Source organism: Mus caroli, chromosome X (assembly GCF_900094665.2).
Source record: "Mus caroli chromosome X, CAROLI_EIJ_v1.1, whole genome shotgun sequence".
Taxonomy (NCBI): Eukaryota; Metazoa; Chordata; class Mammalia; order Rodentia; family Muridae; genus Mus; species Mus caroli.
The window spans coordinates 51423988-51442091 of record NC_034589.1 but is presented as its reverse complement, the minus strand read 5'-3'; the positions used below and the strand labels follow the sequence as shown (position 1 = coordinate 51442091).

General features: G+C 40.9%; 1 protein-coding gene across 3 annotated transcripts in view; it reads right to left on the bottom strand.

Annotated features, from left to right (window-relative positions):
• Positions 1-367: 367 nt before the first annotated feature.
• Positions 368-18104, bottom strand: part of LOC110286599 (integrator complex subunit 6-like) — a 53546-nt gene continuing 35809 nt past the window's right edge. The window contains exons 10-19 of one of the 3 annotated variants that reach the window (XM_029473375.1): positions 14956-15050; positions 13853-13963; positions 11426-11644; positions 10193-10316; positions 8464-8606; positions 6310-6544; positions 3119-3493; positions 1766-1859; positions 1214-1333; positions 449-997 (exon numbers count right to left, since the gene is read on the bottom strand). In XM_029473375.1, the coding sequence (XP_029329235.1) occupies positions 1225-1333; positions 1766-1859; positions 3119-3493; positions 6310-6544; positions 8464-8606; positions 10193-10316; positions 11426-11644; positions 13853-13963; positions 14956-15050 (1505 nt within the window). In that variant the 3' untranslated portion in view covers positions 449-997; positions 1214-1224. Of the gene's footprint in view, positions 1334-1765; positions 1860-3118; positions 3494-6309; positions 6545-8463; positions 8607-10192; positions 10317-11425; positions 11645-13852; positions 13964-14955; positions 15051-18104 lie in introns of all 3 variants that reach the window. The other 2 variants (XM_021153058.2, XM_021153059.1) reach the window with 2 other exon arrangements.

Genomic DNA, 18104 nt, shown 5'->3' with positions numbered 1-18104 from the left:
CTCGTATTTGGAAGGGTCTGGCCTCCCCACAGCCTTCTAATAACACCATTCAGTCCTGCGAGTTAAGTTTCTAAGTTCAATTACTTTTGTTAACATTTTTTTAAAAACATTTTTTCTTTATGCATATACACACATGTGCTTGTATCACAGTGTGTATGTGTGTGTGTGTGTGTGTGTAGAAGTCAGAAGACAACTTCTGGGAGTTGGTTCTCTCCTTTCACCATGGGCAGCCCAGGGATCAAACTTAGGTGGCAAGGGCCTGTACTTGCTAAGCTGTCTTATGGGTCTTCTTGTTAGCATGTTCATTTGTTTGATAGTGTGAAATTTGTTTCTGAAAGGATATACACAAGAGACATACACCTAGAAATGTAGTTTTGACAAAAATCAATAAAATGATTTTATTTCATATATGCAAAGTGAAAATCTCTTTGATCACTTACATTTTTACAAATAAAAACAACAATACTGCTCCATATAAACTTCTGTATAAACTTCAAAGAAAATATACATATTATTTTTCCTTTTGGTGCTTCCAAAGCACAAAAATGTACAAGTCCACCTGAAAGCTTTCTGTTGTCACATGCAAGAACAGATGTCAGAGGTTAGTGCAGCCTCAGATACACTTTGTAATGGTCCTAGTCAAAGTGGAAGAGCACTCGAGGTAGATTGTTTGCTGACTCCCCCTGCCCTTTCCCAGAGAGAATTAAGTTACCGAAATAGCAGCTTTTTACTCTTTGATTCCAACGATCCTGAATATTGCATGGTTTAAAAGGCACAGATAGAAATTTTTGAAGAGTTCTTTGAGCACAAGATCACCACGTGGACTCTCTCTGCTTTCGTGTTCTTTAGGACACAATGAGGACAGTAGGTAGTGCTGGCCTTGGATGTGGCCAGTCCCTATTCACTCTGAAACCGCCTGGAATGGCAAGGTCCAAATGAGTGAACTCTACTAGCTGTAGTAGGAGCAGCAGTGCTCTGTGATTCAGCATCTCTTTTCCTAATTGGAAAAAATAAACAACGAAATGAAAAGAAAATATTTTCAATAATTCTTAAGGCAAAAGCCCAGATCTTACTTCCAGATAATCGTTAAAAGCTCAAGTCAACTCCTTTCTCATAGCCTGAGTTAGGTCGCTCTGTCACTCAAACATTCTATAGGGCTTCAGTAACATCCCATTGCATCTGAAAGCACATAAAAGGTGTTCTTTTTCCTCACTTGGCTTGGTATTAACATGATGATCTGCTGTTGATGTGATTCACATTGTTAAGAAGGTGGTGGGAATCGATTTTTTCTAGTACCTTCTCAAGGTACTGAATTAAGACTTTTCTTTTAAACCTGAAGAGAAAAAGCGATAGTAAGCATAAGTGCCATAGACAACTTTACAGTGTGCCAGGTGTTATGCAGCCTGCAGGCCAAAGGGAGCATAAGTCATCCTCATGGAAAGAGCAGGGCTGAGCAAGGGGGCATGCCAATCTGATGAGCACACATACACATTATCTAGAACCCATGACCCAGGACTCTGGTAGCATCCATCCAAACACTGCAGGAAGCACCCTAACCTATGAGTAGAACAAGTGCTTTCAGAGAGAGAGAGAGAGAGAGAGAGAGAGAGAGAGAGAGAGAGAGAGAGAGAGAGAGAGAGAGAACCTATCTAAATAGATCCTATCCCTCTCTTTATCCTTCATTGGATCCTACTACTAAATTAAAACAAAGACAAATAGAACCCAAAGCAATTAGAAAGCCTTTGCAAGTGCTGTTTATACCTACCTTGCAGCTTCCTTGATGGTAAATTCAACAAACTGTTTCTTCGTCTCTAGAGGTCCCTGCACTTCTTCAAGCAAAATGAAAATCCTTTCATACTCTGATGATATTACAAAAATTCAGTGTTATAAAAATATACATGAAAAATAAAGTTCAATCATCATACATCCTCAGAAATCATCCTTTATGGGTAGAAAGTCCTAAATATAGCTGGTATGTTAAAAGTCAAAATGTCTGTATATATTTATGAAGGAAATTCTTATAAACAGTATTCAAATGAGGTAAGCTGAAAACTGGTTGCCCCAAACTGCCCTAATCCATGAAGCCTGTGAACATGTGATCATATATGTATTATATGCTGATAGAATTAGGCTCTGCATATTGAGTTTTCCAGGATTATGCCCAGGGGTCCAATGTAACCACAACTATCCCTCTTAAAGGAGTATGAACAGTTGATGGTTTCTGGAAGAGAGAGAATCGGTGTTCCCTGAGAGTGTGGCTCCTGATAGGTTGACAATGCTCCACTGGATGGCCTCGAACCCACAAGTACATGGTGGGTTCATCTAGTTATTAAAACTAAAGGACAGAAAGTTGAGGGATAGGGGTTGGGGAGGACTTAGGAAGGAGTTTGGAGAGAGTTGGGGTGAATAGGATCAAAATATATTGTAGAGATCTCTTTAAGAATTAATGAAAAAAAGAATATTAGAGCTCAGGAAGAAAAAGAGTCTGTAACAGAAGTGGATAGCAAAGGGGACAGAGATGGGTTGTGCTGCGGACACCATGCAGGACAGAGAAGCACAGCTTCAGAACCCAGGGAAGGCAAGGACACAGATCCACCTTTATTCCTAAAAAGGAACACTACCCTGCTAGCTTGCCTTCACTTTAGTCCAGTGAAAATGTATTCCAAATTCTGAACTCCAGAGCTGTCATCAGTTTGTGTGGTCTGAAGCTATGGATTGTCTAATAACTTGTTACACCAGCAAAATGAAATTACTGTAAGTTAAGGCCAGAAGAATCACTTTTAAGTTATGTGACAGCCCACGATTAGCCAAGAAATGCATGTCAAGACTGGGTCAAGGATGTAACTCTATTGATAGAGTGCCTGCCTAACAAGCATGAAACCCTGGGTCCAATCCTTAGCCCCATGTTAATTGGCTGTGGTAGCACATACCTGTAATCCTAGCACTATGGAGGTGGAGACAGGAAGATCAGTTTTTATCACCAGTCTGAACCATATCGTAAGTTCGAAGCCAACCCAAGCTGTATGAGAAACTGTCTCAAAATCAACTGCAAAAATCCCTGAATCATACAAGTGGGACTGTCCCTTGCATTATCTATGGATATTCCATCCCTACTTACTTCGTCCAAACTTTCGAACTTCCTTCATTAATTGATGCTTTATGTCAGCATTGATGCCTTGAGCCATTGCAGGAGTGATTTGCATTGAATTTGGCACCGTTTCCAAAGCAGATGCCATTGTGATTTTTTGGTCATCTACAGAAAGACTGCAGGTTTTGGCTCCTCCTAGAAGTATATTATTACCAGGTTTGTGAATGAATCCATCTTTCCTGAGACCAGTAAAGTCGTCAGATAGAGAATCCAACTGGCTGGATATAAAGCTTTCTCCTGACACATTCATAAACTCTGCTGGAGCAGATTTTAATAAGAAGCTATCAGCTGGGCTTTGCCCATTTTCCATCTTCTCTTCATGGGTTTCATGAATGACAGTGGTGTCTGGAAAACAAATTAAGAAGTTGAGCTGTCAAGTGGGTGTGGGACCATGAAAGGCATCCTGTGAGACATGTGTTGAACCTCACAGAGGACACAGACTTGTGACCTTCCAGCTACAGATGAACTCTTTTGCCAAAGTCAAATGGCTACTGAACTTGGGGGAAGTTACATGGTAATAAGGAAAACATGATGTCTATGTAATCAAATGCTGTTTTAAAATTGATGCTATTACCCTCAAACTGTAAATTCAATGATCCCTTGCCTTCCCAACCCCCACCCTTTACCCTCCTTACCCCTCTGGCTTAGTTGTGTTACCCCTCCGGCCTGTGTAGTGTTTGTTTTCTTTTGATACTGCCTCCCCACCCAAATTTTTCACTACAACTGACAGTCACTCCAGTGACCCCTCTCTTTTAAAAAAAGAAAAGGGGGAATTGTGGTACTGTGAAAGGCAGCCTGTTTTCTAGTTGAGCTAGGTTTAAACCTCAGAGACCCAGCAGGTGTTGACAGAAGGTGTTTGTCACGCCCCCAGACACCAGGCTCCTGACACTGAGGCCTCAGCTCCATAATTCTGTGGCCATCAGTCACATGGGGTAATGCCCCAAGCTCCTGGTGTTCTGTCTGGACTCCACCCCCACAGTTACCTGGCAACAGCCAAGTATGGTCCTCTGCACAATTACCTGGCAATAGCCAGGTAGGTCTGGCCCACTATAAAAGGGGCTGCTTGCCCCATCCTCTCTTACTCTCTTACCCCTGCCTCTCTGTTGCCCTCTTGCTCCCCCTCTCTCCACATTCCCTTTCCCCCTACTTCTCTTCTCTCTCCCTCTGTATGCCTTTCTCTGCCTCTACTACCCTTTTAGCTCCCCTTCCCAGACACTCCTCCCTGCAAAAGGTACTTAACCCTTTTGCCTGCCCTGAGAAAGTGGGGTACGTTTCACTCATCACAACTCTCCACCATGACAATGAACACCTTAAAACCATGGACTGTCTCTTCCCATCGGATCTGCCGTGGGGAACAATGGAGCAGGTCTTCCACTAAAGAGCTGCATCTAACCTTCCGCAGGCCTCTCAGCACTTCCAGCCAGTTTCCACCAAGCCAAGCCAACCGAACAAGCCTACAACACTCTCGTGCCCATGGAGCTCTCTCCTCTCCCTCTTTTCATTTCTGCCCCAGGCCAGAGCCAGCCACGCGAGCCTCACTCTGTTCTCAGCTCTTCCATGACATCTAGTGGCGTCTGTGTGTGAGATCCATCCGGGCCTCCGTGCAGGCCAGGATCCCGAGCCAACTCTGGTAGTCTGCGGGGACCCCAGACTGCACTCCCCCACCCCTGGAGCAGGGTTCTGCAGCTTTTCACAGCCTGACACCTGCGTGGCAGCAGTGTGAGATGCACACAGTCAAACTTCCCGCCTCCATCTCCATGAGTGGCCCTAGCCATGTGGCAGGCCAGACACGGGCTACCATTTTAACCCACAAGTGGGTACATCATGTTGTTCCCACAAGTACATCTCTGTGCTCCTCAGTTTCAAGGAAATGACTGATTTTCATTGATGAAAACCGTAGAACAGACAGAGGTCTGAGACTATTCAAATCAAGCATAGGAATGTAACACAAGACCTTTTTCCCTCTTCCAGGATGAATGCAGAAACCAATATACTAATACACATTCATAGATCCTTGGTGCTCAGGGCTTAATGTCAACCTGTATGCTTCAGTCATATGTAAATAGCTATCTATTATTGAATCTAAATCCATACAACTTATGAATACTACCTTTCTGACTCCTGTATACACCAAATAGCCTGAGCAAATTTAGATGCCTACAGTGACTGAACAAATACTCTGCTCCTGACCTGCTAAGCAAATGCCTCTTTGTATATGATTCTGCCTATTTCCCCCTTTGGGTCAGAGTCATTTTTCTAGTTTTAGGCCAACCCCCCTATGCCAATAACTTAACTTCTGCTGTACCAGGCTCCAGAGTAGGAGCTGGGAATCAGCAGCGACCAGGAAGCAAAGGAACTGACACTTCTCTTACAGAACCCACAGTGTCATGGGGACAACAGAGAGGAACTACAAAGTCAGCAACAACACACTCATATCTGCTCTCATTTGAGGAAAGATGTAAGTAGGGGATGAAAGTGGGAGCATCGGAGGGAGCCTCCAGGGCTACCAGGTGGTGGTGGTAGGACCTTTTGGGAGGATACCAGGTTGTATCAAGAGCAGGAGATACAGGGGGCTAAGCCAGGGGCAGCGGAGTGAAGGGTGATAAGGGTATCATTGGAACTTGAGATGAGAGAGGATTGTGGTGTCAGGCCACATAGAGCTATGTGGACCAGGGCTAGTGGTCAGGCTGTATTGTGAGTGCTGAGGAATAGGGAGGATGTGTTCTCTGTATGGATGTGGCATGCTATATTCATCTGCTGATACCTTCACTCTGCCTTCAAGCTGAGAGAGAAGATAGGTAGGAATTAAACAAGAATGGGAAGCAGACATGCTCAGAGCTCCTCATTTTTGTACTAGTCACTATGATAATATTTACTAAGCATGTATTAATCACTAATTATGTGGTTAATATTGTTAATTACTATGTAATTATAGGGTTTTTTCCTCCATTCATATGGCTAAGATCATTGAATCAGGGTCTCTGTTCCCTATAAGGTCTCTTGTACTACTACCATAGATGCTTTAATTATGTTTTAAATGATTACATATTTAATAATTATTTAATAATGTTTTTGTTTGCTTATTAACAACAAAAAATGAACATAGAAAGAAGTACAAAGGAAAATGGAGCCATAAGGAAATCACAACCACTACTCTATACCTGGATGTCCAAAGGTGTGTTTTATGAGGCTTGGACAAGATGGGAACCACGAGGCTGAGAGTGGTCCCTTCCCACCCACATGGTTAGTTACAGTAGGTGCTGTCTGTGCTCTCCTCAACAGCAGGGATATACTCCGCCTTCGCTTAGATGATATAGGACTGTTGGGTTCTCCAGGACGTTTCACTTTGTTTTGTGGCCCTACAACAAACTCATCTGCTTCATCGATCATCATTCCCTAAAAACAAACAAACACTCAGACATATTTCATTTAAAACAGAAGTTCAACTCTGAAAAAACAAACAAACAAAATAATCATTCAAGCACTTTTCATACACACACTTCCTTAGCCGTGCACTGCATCATTTAGATTAGCCTTAATTATAAACCCTATAGCAGCTCTGCTATCAGAAAATGAATCCCAATTTTAATCCTGTTGAAGTGGAACAAGGAGAAAACTAACATGCACGTTTTTTGTCTACAGTTAATAGAGAGCCTCAAAAATGACCAAAATGAGAGAAAACCATAGTCATTCTTAAAAATCTTTTCAAAGAAATGTCTGTGTGTACACCCATGCATGCTTGGTGTGCACAGTGTGTATAGGTGCCCAGGGAGCCCAGAAGAGGGTATCAGATCCCTCTGGAAGTAGTGAGTCACCTAATATGGGAGCTAGGAATTAAGCCTGGGTCTTCTGCAAGTACTCTTAACTGCTGAGCCATCTTCGTGGCAGCCACAGTCAACCTTTTTAAAATAGTATAAAAACCATTTTGCCGGGAAGTGGTGGTATACGCCTTAATTCCAGCACTTGGGAGGCAGAGGCAGGCAGATTTCTTAGTTCGAGGCTAGCCTGGTCTACAGAGTGAGTTCCAGGAGAGCCAGGGCTATACAGAGAAACCCTGTCTCGAAAAACAAACAAACAAACTAATGACAGCAACAAAAACTGAACCATCTTGTACTAGCCTGTTTTAAAGCTTTAGGAAACACTGATCATTACTGTACAGAGCAATGCATGTAGATGGTGAATGGTAGGCAGATGTGAGAACAGAATTCCCTCAGACGCAACCTCAAATGCAGATTCAAATATGCCTGTCTGCCTTGGCACTCATCAGAAAGTGAGGGGCTGTTTACTCTTGAGAACAGATGAAAATGAGAACCAGCAATTCCTTATCTTAGGTAAAACCTGCTATCATCATAGACAGCCGAATAATGTGCCTTATAACTTGGAAAAAAGCATGGCAAAAATATCTTTCTAAAGGATGTTCTCCCCCCATTATCCATACAAACCAAGACACAGCATTTTTACTGAGTGTTTAGTATATGCTCAGTAATATTCTAAAGAGTGTAGGTGTCTAACTCAATATCCCACAAAGCTCTGTCAGTTTGGTGCATTTATTATCCCCAGTCTTACATGAAAATAAATCAAGGCACAACAAAAAAAATAAAAATCTTCAGTTAACTAAAGATTGGCATAAGTTGGAATACTTTTTAGTTAAGTTTTATGAGAACCAGAGATAGAGAATAATATATCCATGATTTATATCCAAGTTCACCTATAAAAATAAGTGTGTAGCTATAATTCCATTTCTCTTCATCATTAAATGATCAAGTCAGTCGTGCACAACACACATATACTTGCATCATCTTTAAAACTCTATAATAACTCAAAGTGACACCAAATAATACAGTTATAGCTCTAGAGATATGCACACCACTATTTCAACAGAACAGTATAGAGCTGATCATGGAAATGGAGGGAACAGTTGGTATTCTCTATATCAAAAGAATTAGTGTGGGGTAGTGTGAATGAATATAGAATGTGGATCCAGAAATATATAGGCTCAAATCCTGGTTTTGTCAGCCACATCAGTGTTCTGACAGCTAATTTAAGCCTAGATTTCTTCTTATTTATAGCGCAGATGCAAGTTTTCAAAACACCTATGGGTGCAAACATAACCATTTTAAACCCCAAGCCCTAGAACATATTCAACAAATGACAGCTAGTATTTTATTAAACTGACACAACTTGCATTAAGGAGACTCCACTTTCAATCCACACACAGGTTTTGGTGTCATATTTACTTCTGATTTGTATACATCTGGCTAAAACAGAAAGAGTTATAGCAAAAAATATGACAGACATGGAAATAGGTATACTACCTTCTTATCTTGCTTAAATGGATTGCCAAAAGTATGCAGTCGTTTTGGTTGATCTGGATCGAGCTCTCGTAGTGGAGAAGCCAGCATCTTTAGATATTCCTGATAGTTACCCATTTGTGCAACTGGGACACTATGAAGTGAATCTGTAAAATCACCAGCAGAGAAACTGATATTTAGAGCTGAAGTATATGGTCATTTTGAAAGGATATTATCACAGCTGTTTCAGTAGCATGTGGATTAAAACTCGTATCCCAGCATCTAGCATATCTTGTTTATACTAATCAGGGATCTACAGTTAGATCGTGCCTACAGGCTCACTTCACAAGGACCAGAGCAACTTCTTTACTTCCCGACACCATGTAAGGAAGCAGGAGCTGGCTTCCTGCACACCACCACTTGAATTCAAAACTCTGTATACTTTCTCCATTTTGAAACACCTAGACTCCATGGTGTTCCGGTGTTCTTTGTTTTTTTTAAATGATTTATTTTCATTTTATGTGTATGTTTTGCCAGCACGTATGTGCATTACATACATGCCTGTTGCCTGCAAAATGCAGAAGAAGGTGCCAGGTTCCCTGGAGCTGAAGTCATGGACAGTACAACTGTTCATGTACAGCCGCCATTGTAGGTAATGGGAACTGAACCCACGTCTCTCCTAAGGGGAGCCAATATTCTTAACTTCTGCCACCTTTACATCCCCTCTCTCTGTTTTCTGAAAGAGTCTCACTTTGTTGCCCAGACTTGTCTCAAATGTGTAGACTCCTCTAGCATCAGACTCTTGAGTGCTAAGCAACCATGCCCATGTCTAGTTCTTTATGGTACTGTCTTGTCACACACAGCATCTTGGTTAATGAGGTCTCTGTCTCTCTCTGTCTCTCTTTCTCTGTTTCTGTCTCTCTGTGTCCCTCTCTGTCTCTTTCTCAAACACACACACACACACACACACACACACACACACACACACACAAATGTATAATGTTAGAGAACTGGTTTTTTTTTGTTCATCTCTGTGGATCGGTGACCCCTATTTAAAAAATTTAAAAAAAATTGTAAAAATTATTCATTTATTTAATGTATATGAGTACACTGTGGCTGTCTTCAGACACACCAGAAGAGGGCATCAGATCCCATTACAGATAGTTGTGAGCCACGGTGTGGTTGCTGAGAATTGAACTCAGGAACTCTGGAAGAGCAGTGAGTGTTCTTAACCTCTGAGCCATCTCTCCAGCCCCCATTCAAAATTAACAAAATAGGATAAAGAAAAATTGCAAACAGCCACAATATCCCTGGACATTCCTAGAGTTCATTGCTCTCACGAAGAGCAGGTTTTTCCTAACATTTTCACAGCAGGCTGGCCACAATCAATGTCTGAGTATACAGGTTTGGAAATGTGACAGACCTAAGTTCTGGCACTTTCCAGTGGGCAAACTAAACCTGCTCAAGCAAGCTATTAAAATGCTTGCTCTTCAAGTGGGCTTAAATCAGTATGTATCTGTGGAGATTCTGCGGTTTGCTTGAATGACCACACAGGATAACAGCACCAGTGGTCTCAGATGCTGACTAATGCATACCTGCCTTGAAACTTGAGAGGGATGAAAACAGATGTGGGGTTTGAGTGAATGCGAACTTTGTACACATTAACACATTACAAAATCATTCTGCAGTAAAGACTTTCGTGGGAGTCGTGTCTGCTTTTCTTCTAATGAAAGGTAGGCTACTGGTCAGTTACCTTCATCTTGGCCAACAATAAACTTCCGAGTCTGCAGCAGATTGGATCTCATTCTGGTCAACTGGTCCAAAAGTCCTCTACGTGGGATATCATAAGCGTTCCTATATGTCTGAGGTTTCAAATCCTATTTTAAATAGAATAACTCAGTTACTACTAAGGCTTTTAAATAAAGAAATGTAATACCCTCTTAAAGTCTTACTGAAGAGAACAATATTTAATACAACTGGGTGGAGCCACTTTTTTTCCAGAAGAAAACTTCTATTTATTGTTCTGAATGCTAACACGCTCATAAGTCATTAAAGCCACTGGGAATATCACTTTTCGAGTATATTATTTAAAACTCCAGAATCCAAGATGTATTTGTACCTGTAGCTGCCTTGCAGTACCACTGCTTGTAACCTACATCTTTCTCCGCAGCAGACAATGAGGCGGAATGCAGCCATCTCCCTACAACATTGCAACTGCTGACTGCACACTGTGCGAAACTGGCTTCGGGCCCACCTGCAGTGCCCTTGGAGCCTACTTCAGCCTGAATATGAGTCAGGCTGCTCGCAGCCAGGGGCTGAGATGTGCAGAGTGGAGGGCCCAGCTGCTCTGAGCACCTTCATTTTCTCCAAGAGAATGCCTGGGGCCAGAGGTGTCGTGTGGTCTGGCAGAGGCTTTCTCCAAGCTGTGCAGAGCCTCTTCATCCCCGCACCACTTGCTACTACTTCCTCTGTCATAGGTACTAGATCTGCACGGGACTGGAGCATCTGCCTGCCCACTGCAGTTTCCTTTCCAGTTTACTTTTGACAGCTGTTTACTGCCCATTCCTACCAGCCAATGTATCTCATACATTTAATTTCATGCTTGTTTGTGCTGGCAGAATAATCTTTTTTTTCTCTCAGAATAATCTTAAAATGGCTTTGTTAATAATTACTAACTCCAAGCCGTGCCTGGTCGTGTATATATTCAATCCTAGCAGAGGCAGAGGCAGATGCAGAGGCTGAGGCTGAGGTAGCCACGTGGACCTCTGTGAGTTCAAGGCTAGCCTAATATATAGAGTGAGTTTCAGGACAGTCAGGGTTACAGAAAGAAACCCTGTCTCGAAAAAACAAACAAAAACCTAAAATCTACTACTATTATCAACAACAACAACAACCCTAATAAAACTCCCCAAATAGGCCATTGTTTCAAACAACACATATACCAGGCAAAGTGAGCGGACCCTGACCTTTCAAGGGCACAACTTACCTTGTTTAAGAGCCCCACTTGGAAGCCAGCAAACTCTTTGGGATTCAGTTCTGTGAGCCTTGGTGCACTTTCCCCTATGATTTCTTTTAACAGTTTCCTAAAACTTTTATTGTGAGCCAAGGGTAGGCCACATGCAGAATGGTTTTTCACTTTGATACCAATTTCCTGGGGAGGTTTCTTCCCCACTGATGCTAGAATTCGGTCTGACTCTAGCTTGGTCTAAAAGGGAAGTACAGAATATGTTATGAAAATATCTACCATATCATCATTTTATTCTTTTAAGAAAAAATACTTTTAAGAACCCCACCAAACAGTTTTCATGTGCAAATCACAGAAAAACAGTAAGGGAACCTCCCCTATGCTTCTCTGTTCTACCACAGCAAACACAGAGGGGACTGGAAAGACAGAGGACTTCATGCAAAGTGTCTCTTGGAGTGTCAAAACTATGAACGACTCATGGAGAAAATAGAAACCATGGGCAAGAATTTCATTCATAGACATGAAAAACTATATCTCATTACTGCAAAATCCAATCTAAATCAACTGATTGAGGTTTGATCCAGACAGAAAGGTTTAAAAGTCTGTACTTATACATGTAAAGTATTGTTTAGATTCAGATCATATATAGATTGGTATTATATCTGAAAACATTAAAAATGATGTTGATTATTTTAAAAAATCAGATTATCCAGTAAGTCTTATAAAACTAAAGCTTAATTGAACAAATATTACTAAGCAAATGACTTTTAATGTCTATTCAGTAAGTTTATCACTAACAAACATTAGGAAATCTCTCCTTAAAAGACATTTTACACTTGATTCTGTTTGAATGAATGAAAGTAGGAATTTTGGCATATTTTGTGTTTTAGATACATCTAAGATGGTTCAGGGAACAATGGTGATATAGATATTTAATTAGTAATTAGAGAATAAGAAATTAGTAACAATCTTTCCTTTTTCTAAAAGATAAAATTCCATTAATGTTCAATAAGCCCCCAATAATGTTTTTTTTTAGTTTTTATGAGTTGGCCAGAGGTATTTATTTTCCCTAACAAACTTTGGAATATATTTTTAAACTCATATAAATATGAACTCAAACAAATTAAGTCATGAAATATGAGACAGAAGTAGATAAGGGGTCTGTTTTCTTGAATGACCGTGAAAGTTCATTCAATAAAAGAATATGTGTCCCACAAGGCCCCAGCATTTAGTTTCAACTCTGTGCACTTTTCTTCCTTTCTGGCCATACCTTGACAAAGCCTTAAAGGCCCAACATAAACATCAAATTAAAAATATATATATATATATATGTATATCAGTAGATCAATAGATCCATAAATAGCCAAGGTATTTACAACAACAACAATCTATTAGCAGGGAGGCCTGGGAGTTAGGGGACTCGTTAGGTCGAAAGTCAGGGCTTGACTTTGTTTTCTTTTGCACTTATGAGCATGCTAGACTAGTACGCTCTTGTGAGCTTTAGAATGTGGGTTTAAGCTTTCGCTCATTCCTAGCAAGGTGTGTCAGCATCCCAATTATGGAGCCCTCCAGGTCCCTTAGTGAAAGCTGACAGTTTGCTTAAGACAGTTTTCTAAAGGCCAAATTTGCAAAACGTGCTCAGCTTGAAATGCTGTGGTTGCTGCAAGTGCTACTCCCTACCTAAAACTGCCTTTGTGAATATGAGCGTAAAGCGGCTGCATTCATTTATCACACCACACAGTTGTATGGCCGTTGCATAGTAATTTCCAAATATCTCCATCCTACAAGAATGGTCTAGGTAAGAGTGAGAAATATGATAAGGAGGGGTGAGTGGAAGATGAGGTGCTAATAGAGAGGGGCAGGCAAGGGACAAGTTGAATAATGGTGAATGAGGCGGGGTCTAAAGGGAAAGATGAAGGTCTATTGCCCTCCAGGTTGAAGAATACTGTACTCATGTGCCCCCTTCTCCAGGGTAAAGCAGGCAGCTATTTATCCAAGGGCTAGCATGTGAGGATAAGAACTTTACATGCTGCCTGAAGAGTGGGCAAAACATTGAATCCCACCAGACCTTGGTGTGCTGACTCACAAAAGGGGGATGCTCTAGCCAAGTGAATCGAGGAGAAACTAGTTGGAGGACAGACAAAATGGGACCCACAAGAGAATCCTGTTAAGCTTCTGCCCCTCTTAAGCCACAAAATATCAGCCAGCATATGGGCAGGACAAACTGGCAGGCAGAAGGAGAGACGGCACAGCATCCAATGATACTGACAGACCCTTAACTGCATTTAATGGTAAAGCTAGAAGCCATAGAGAATCACATTATTACTAATCCATAAAGTGTAGAGATATATACACATTTAATTTGAAAAGTTACAATTACACTAAAGAATAAGGAAATGCACTTCTGAGGGCAAAGGATTTTGGTTTGTTCGATTTTACCAATACTACCTGTTGGCTGAGTTTTTTAAGGTAAGAGATAACACTGTAACTAAGTCCACAATCTAAATTATCTGATATCAGATTTGGAGCTCCCATCATCCTTAGTGCTTTCTTTAATGGCTATAAGGAAACAAAATACACAACAGTAAGAATAGAATAAATCTTAAATACTCAAAAGTTCAGTTATAAGGGGCAAGGGGGACATGATTCATTTCTTAGAAGTCAAGGTGCTGCACATAAAACCAAACATGGAACATTAAAAAGTGGCAATGAAAATAGCAGAGAAGTAAGGAGCAGAAAAAAATCAGAAGAGAGTGGGTAAGAAGAGCCAGTAGCAGCCAATGCAAACAAGTACATTGCTTTCAGTCTTAATCCCATCATCAAATCACTTCCCACTGCATCGGATTACAGAGCCCACACTTGCCATGGTAAAGAGGAACACACCCCACTTCCCCTCCCAGCAATGGTCCCATTGAAGACTATGCCTTTTAACCTCTAGAAAGGTGGCATTAAGTTATGACAACGACCTCAGATATGGCCTTGATCGTCTTGATTACGCGACCGGTTCAGAATCATTACGCATAGTATTCTCAAAAGATTAAAAACCAGAAGGAAGCCAAGCCACTTTTTCTCTTCCTTAGATGCTCTCTAATGCGAATGGTTTACATCATGTTGTGTCAAGGATGCATTTAACTGGTAATAAAGAACTACGATTTCTTCCAAATTTTGTTTAAGGAATGAAATGCCACACTGAGCTTCTAGAGTTCAAAAGGGAAGTTGGTGTGCATGAATTGAGACATTATTTGTTCTCACATTCCAGAATTACAATTGGGTAAGGTTAGTTGTAATAAGAAAAACATAGATGTGTTGAGAACAATGACCATGGCAGTTAAAAATAAAGGAAACAGAGAAAGACAATGCTCTTTTGTGCCGCCATGTCTCCTCTAAACTCTTGCATACAATTTGAGAAGACAATGACGACACAAATGTTTGTAAAGTAAAAAGATAGTTATCTTCTCGCAGGGGTAAAGCTTTTGATTCCTTATTCCTTACAACAAGAATCATCAGTTACAGTTTACATAAACATATATACACACACAAAAAATACATACTATTAAGTAGTATGGAGGCAGAGTTTTTAAGTAGCTGTCAAAAGCCTGTCGCCACTTCAGATTTGGCTTAAGCTTGTGAACTTTAAACAAGTCATCTGTAACACAAAATCAAATAATTATGTTAGCCCAGAAACAGTTTGCAAGATCTAAAATCCAACAGCTAACATCTAGAAATCAGATCTTATTCACATTAGATGAACATTTATTTCATTGACATTTACCTGATCGTCTTTCCTGGTTGTTATGCTTACCAAAGTTATATAAGATGGTCTCCAACTTATAACAGGTCAATTTAAGATTAAAAAGAAAACTTAAAGATGGGAGGAAGGTAATGTACTCAGTAGCAACCACATTTCAACTTTTAAGTTGCAGTCATTCCTCAGCCTAGTGATATACAGTACAGAACGTTCTTCCAATGCTATGCAATGATGATCTGGATCTTAGGGGTAGTAGAGGCACTTTTGGACTTAGATATGGTTTATTAGACTTAACCCCATTATAAGGCAAGAAGCATATCTATTGTACTTATCTAAATAATGAAATAGATTATCAATTATACATCCATCTTCCATTTGCTAAGTTTATATGGTATAATATTAAAACATAATACTGATTTGGATCCATTTGAAATATTTTTCCTGCTATGCTATGCATTAGTAATTCTAATATAATTATTTTAGCCTGAGGGAGCCATAGTCACTACTTGACAAACTAATGTTTTCTTTGGTTTAAAACCAGGGGGTGAGCTAGGCATTATGGCACGGGTCTTCAGTCCCAGGAGAGGCAGGTGGATGTCTGAGATCGAGGCCAGCCTGATCTACAGAGCAAGTTCCAGGACAGCCAGGGATACACAGAGAAATCCTGTCTGGGTGGTGGGGGAAATCAAACCAACAAAGAAAAACCATAGAGGCTGGGGCCCAGTGAGATGGCTCAGCAGGTAGGTGCTTGCAGTCAAGCAATCCCTCAGAGCCACATGGTAGAAGGAAGAAAACAAATACCATGGCGTGTGCACACTCCCAGTCTTGTTTTGACTTTTTTTTTTTTTTTGAGCTAAGGTCTCACTGTGTAGCCTAGATAAGGTTTAAATGTAATGGGCTGGAAAGATGTCTCAGTGGTTAAGAGCACTGACTGCTCTTCCAGAGATCCTGAGTTCAGTTCCCAGCAACCACATGGTGGCTTACAACTATCTGTAATGGGATCCAATGCCCTCTTCTGATGTGTCTGACAGCTACAGTGTACTCATATACATGAAATAAATAAATACATCTTTAAAAAAAAACCATCTTTCTGCCTCAGCTGCTCAATTGCTGGGATTACAGGCCTCTTGAACACCATCTGCATCCACATAGCCAAGGTATTTACCTTAAATATGCAGATGTTCCCTATCTTTTAATAGTTGAATACAATTATTTTAGAAACCTAAATACACACATTATGCATACTGCATGAAAGCTTCCAAACACCCTCTTTATTCCCTTCCACTGTGAGAGATTTCTAGCTTAATAATTCCAACTGGTCTCCCTAGCCCAACATCTACCTGCCACACTGACTATAAAGGCAGCATAGTACCAACCAATCCTCTGCTATGCCTTTAAACTTCATAAAGTAAATATTTTACTTAGAAAACAATATATATATATTCTCTACAAATAGGTCTATTCCTTAGGAGGCACTTTGCTTAAGAAAAGCAATTGTATACTTTTTTCTTTTTATTGCCCTAATAAATCATTTACTCCTGATGAAAAAAATTTCAATAAATTTACAAAGCCATAAAGGCAGGTCTTTTGTTCTTCTCCTATAGGGTAGAAGAAAGCAGAAGGGATCAGCCGCCATCCCTGACTGAAGTCCTCAGGCTCTTTACAGCCCATTCCCATCTTAACAGGATGCAGTGAAACCCTGCTATACTGTGCTGTTTGTTGAAGTCATTTGACAATTACGCGGAAGTCTATAAGAGCTGGGATATAGCTCAGTAGGAGAGCACTTGCCTAGTTTGCTTAAGAGCTTGTGTTTGATCTGAAAAAAGAACTGACAAGAAATAGACTAAATCAGCTTCTAGACAAAGCGTCTGGCATTGTTAGAATCAGTAAGGATGGGGCTGGAAAGATGGCTGAGTGTCCTTATTTGTCCTTGTATGTCTCCTTCATTTCCTACAGTGTAACATCCTCCAACACAGTGCCTATACTTAGCAACAGTGTCTTTTTAAAATTTATTAATTTATTTATTTTTACTTATTCACTTTACATCCCACTCACTGCCTGCCTCCCAGTTGTCCCCTCCCACAATCCTTCACCCATTCCCCCTCCCCTTCTCCTCTGAGTTGGTTTCTCACCCCCAAGCCTCCTCTCTCTCCCCACCCTGGCACTTCAAGACTCTTCCAGACTAGGCACTTCCTTTCCCACTGAGGCCAGACGAGGCAGACCAGCTAATAGAACAACATATCCCACCGAAGGCAACAGCTTTTGGGATAGCCCCTGCTCTAGTTGTTCCGGAGCCACATAAAGACCAAGCTGCACATCTGCAACATATGAACAGCGGTGGGGCTATCTCTAGCCCGTGTATGCTCTTTGGTTGGTGGTTCAGTCTTTGAGAGCCACAAGGGTCCAGGTTAGTTGACTCTGTTGGTCTTCCTGTGGAGTTCCTATCCCCTTCATGGTCTGGAATCCTTCCTCCTATTCTTTCACAAGAGTCCCTAAGCTCCAGCCATTAGCAACAGTGTTTTGTATACAGAAATTTTATTCAGGGAGTAGATCCTATGGCAAATGTTTTTGTTACAACAACAATAACAACAACAACAACAACAATAATGGAAACCTTTGAAAGACATGAATAAGCCATGTTTAGAACATAAATTTTAGAGTTGTTTCATTATGTATAGCTTTTTGTATATCAATCCTAGTGCAATAAAATGGGCCAAAAGTATAGTTTTCTGACATTGTTTAAAGTCTAGCAAGTGTTTGCTGCAAGGACCCTGATATAGCTGTCTCTTGTGAGACTAGGCCGGGGCCTAGCAAACACAGAAGTGGATGCTCACAGTCAGCTATTGGATGGATCACAGGGCCCCCAATGGAGGAGCTAGAGAAAGTACCCAAGGAGCTAAAGGGATCTGCAACCCTATAGGTGGAACAACATTATGAACTAACCAGTACCCC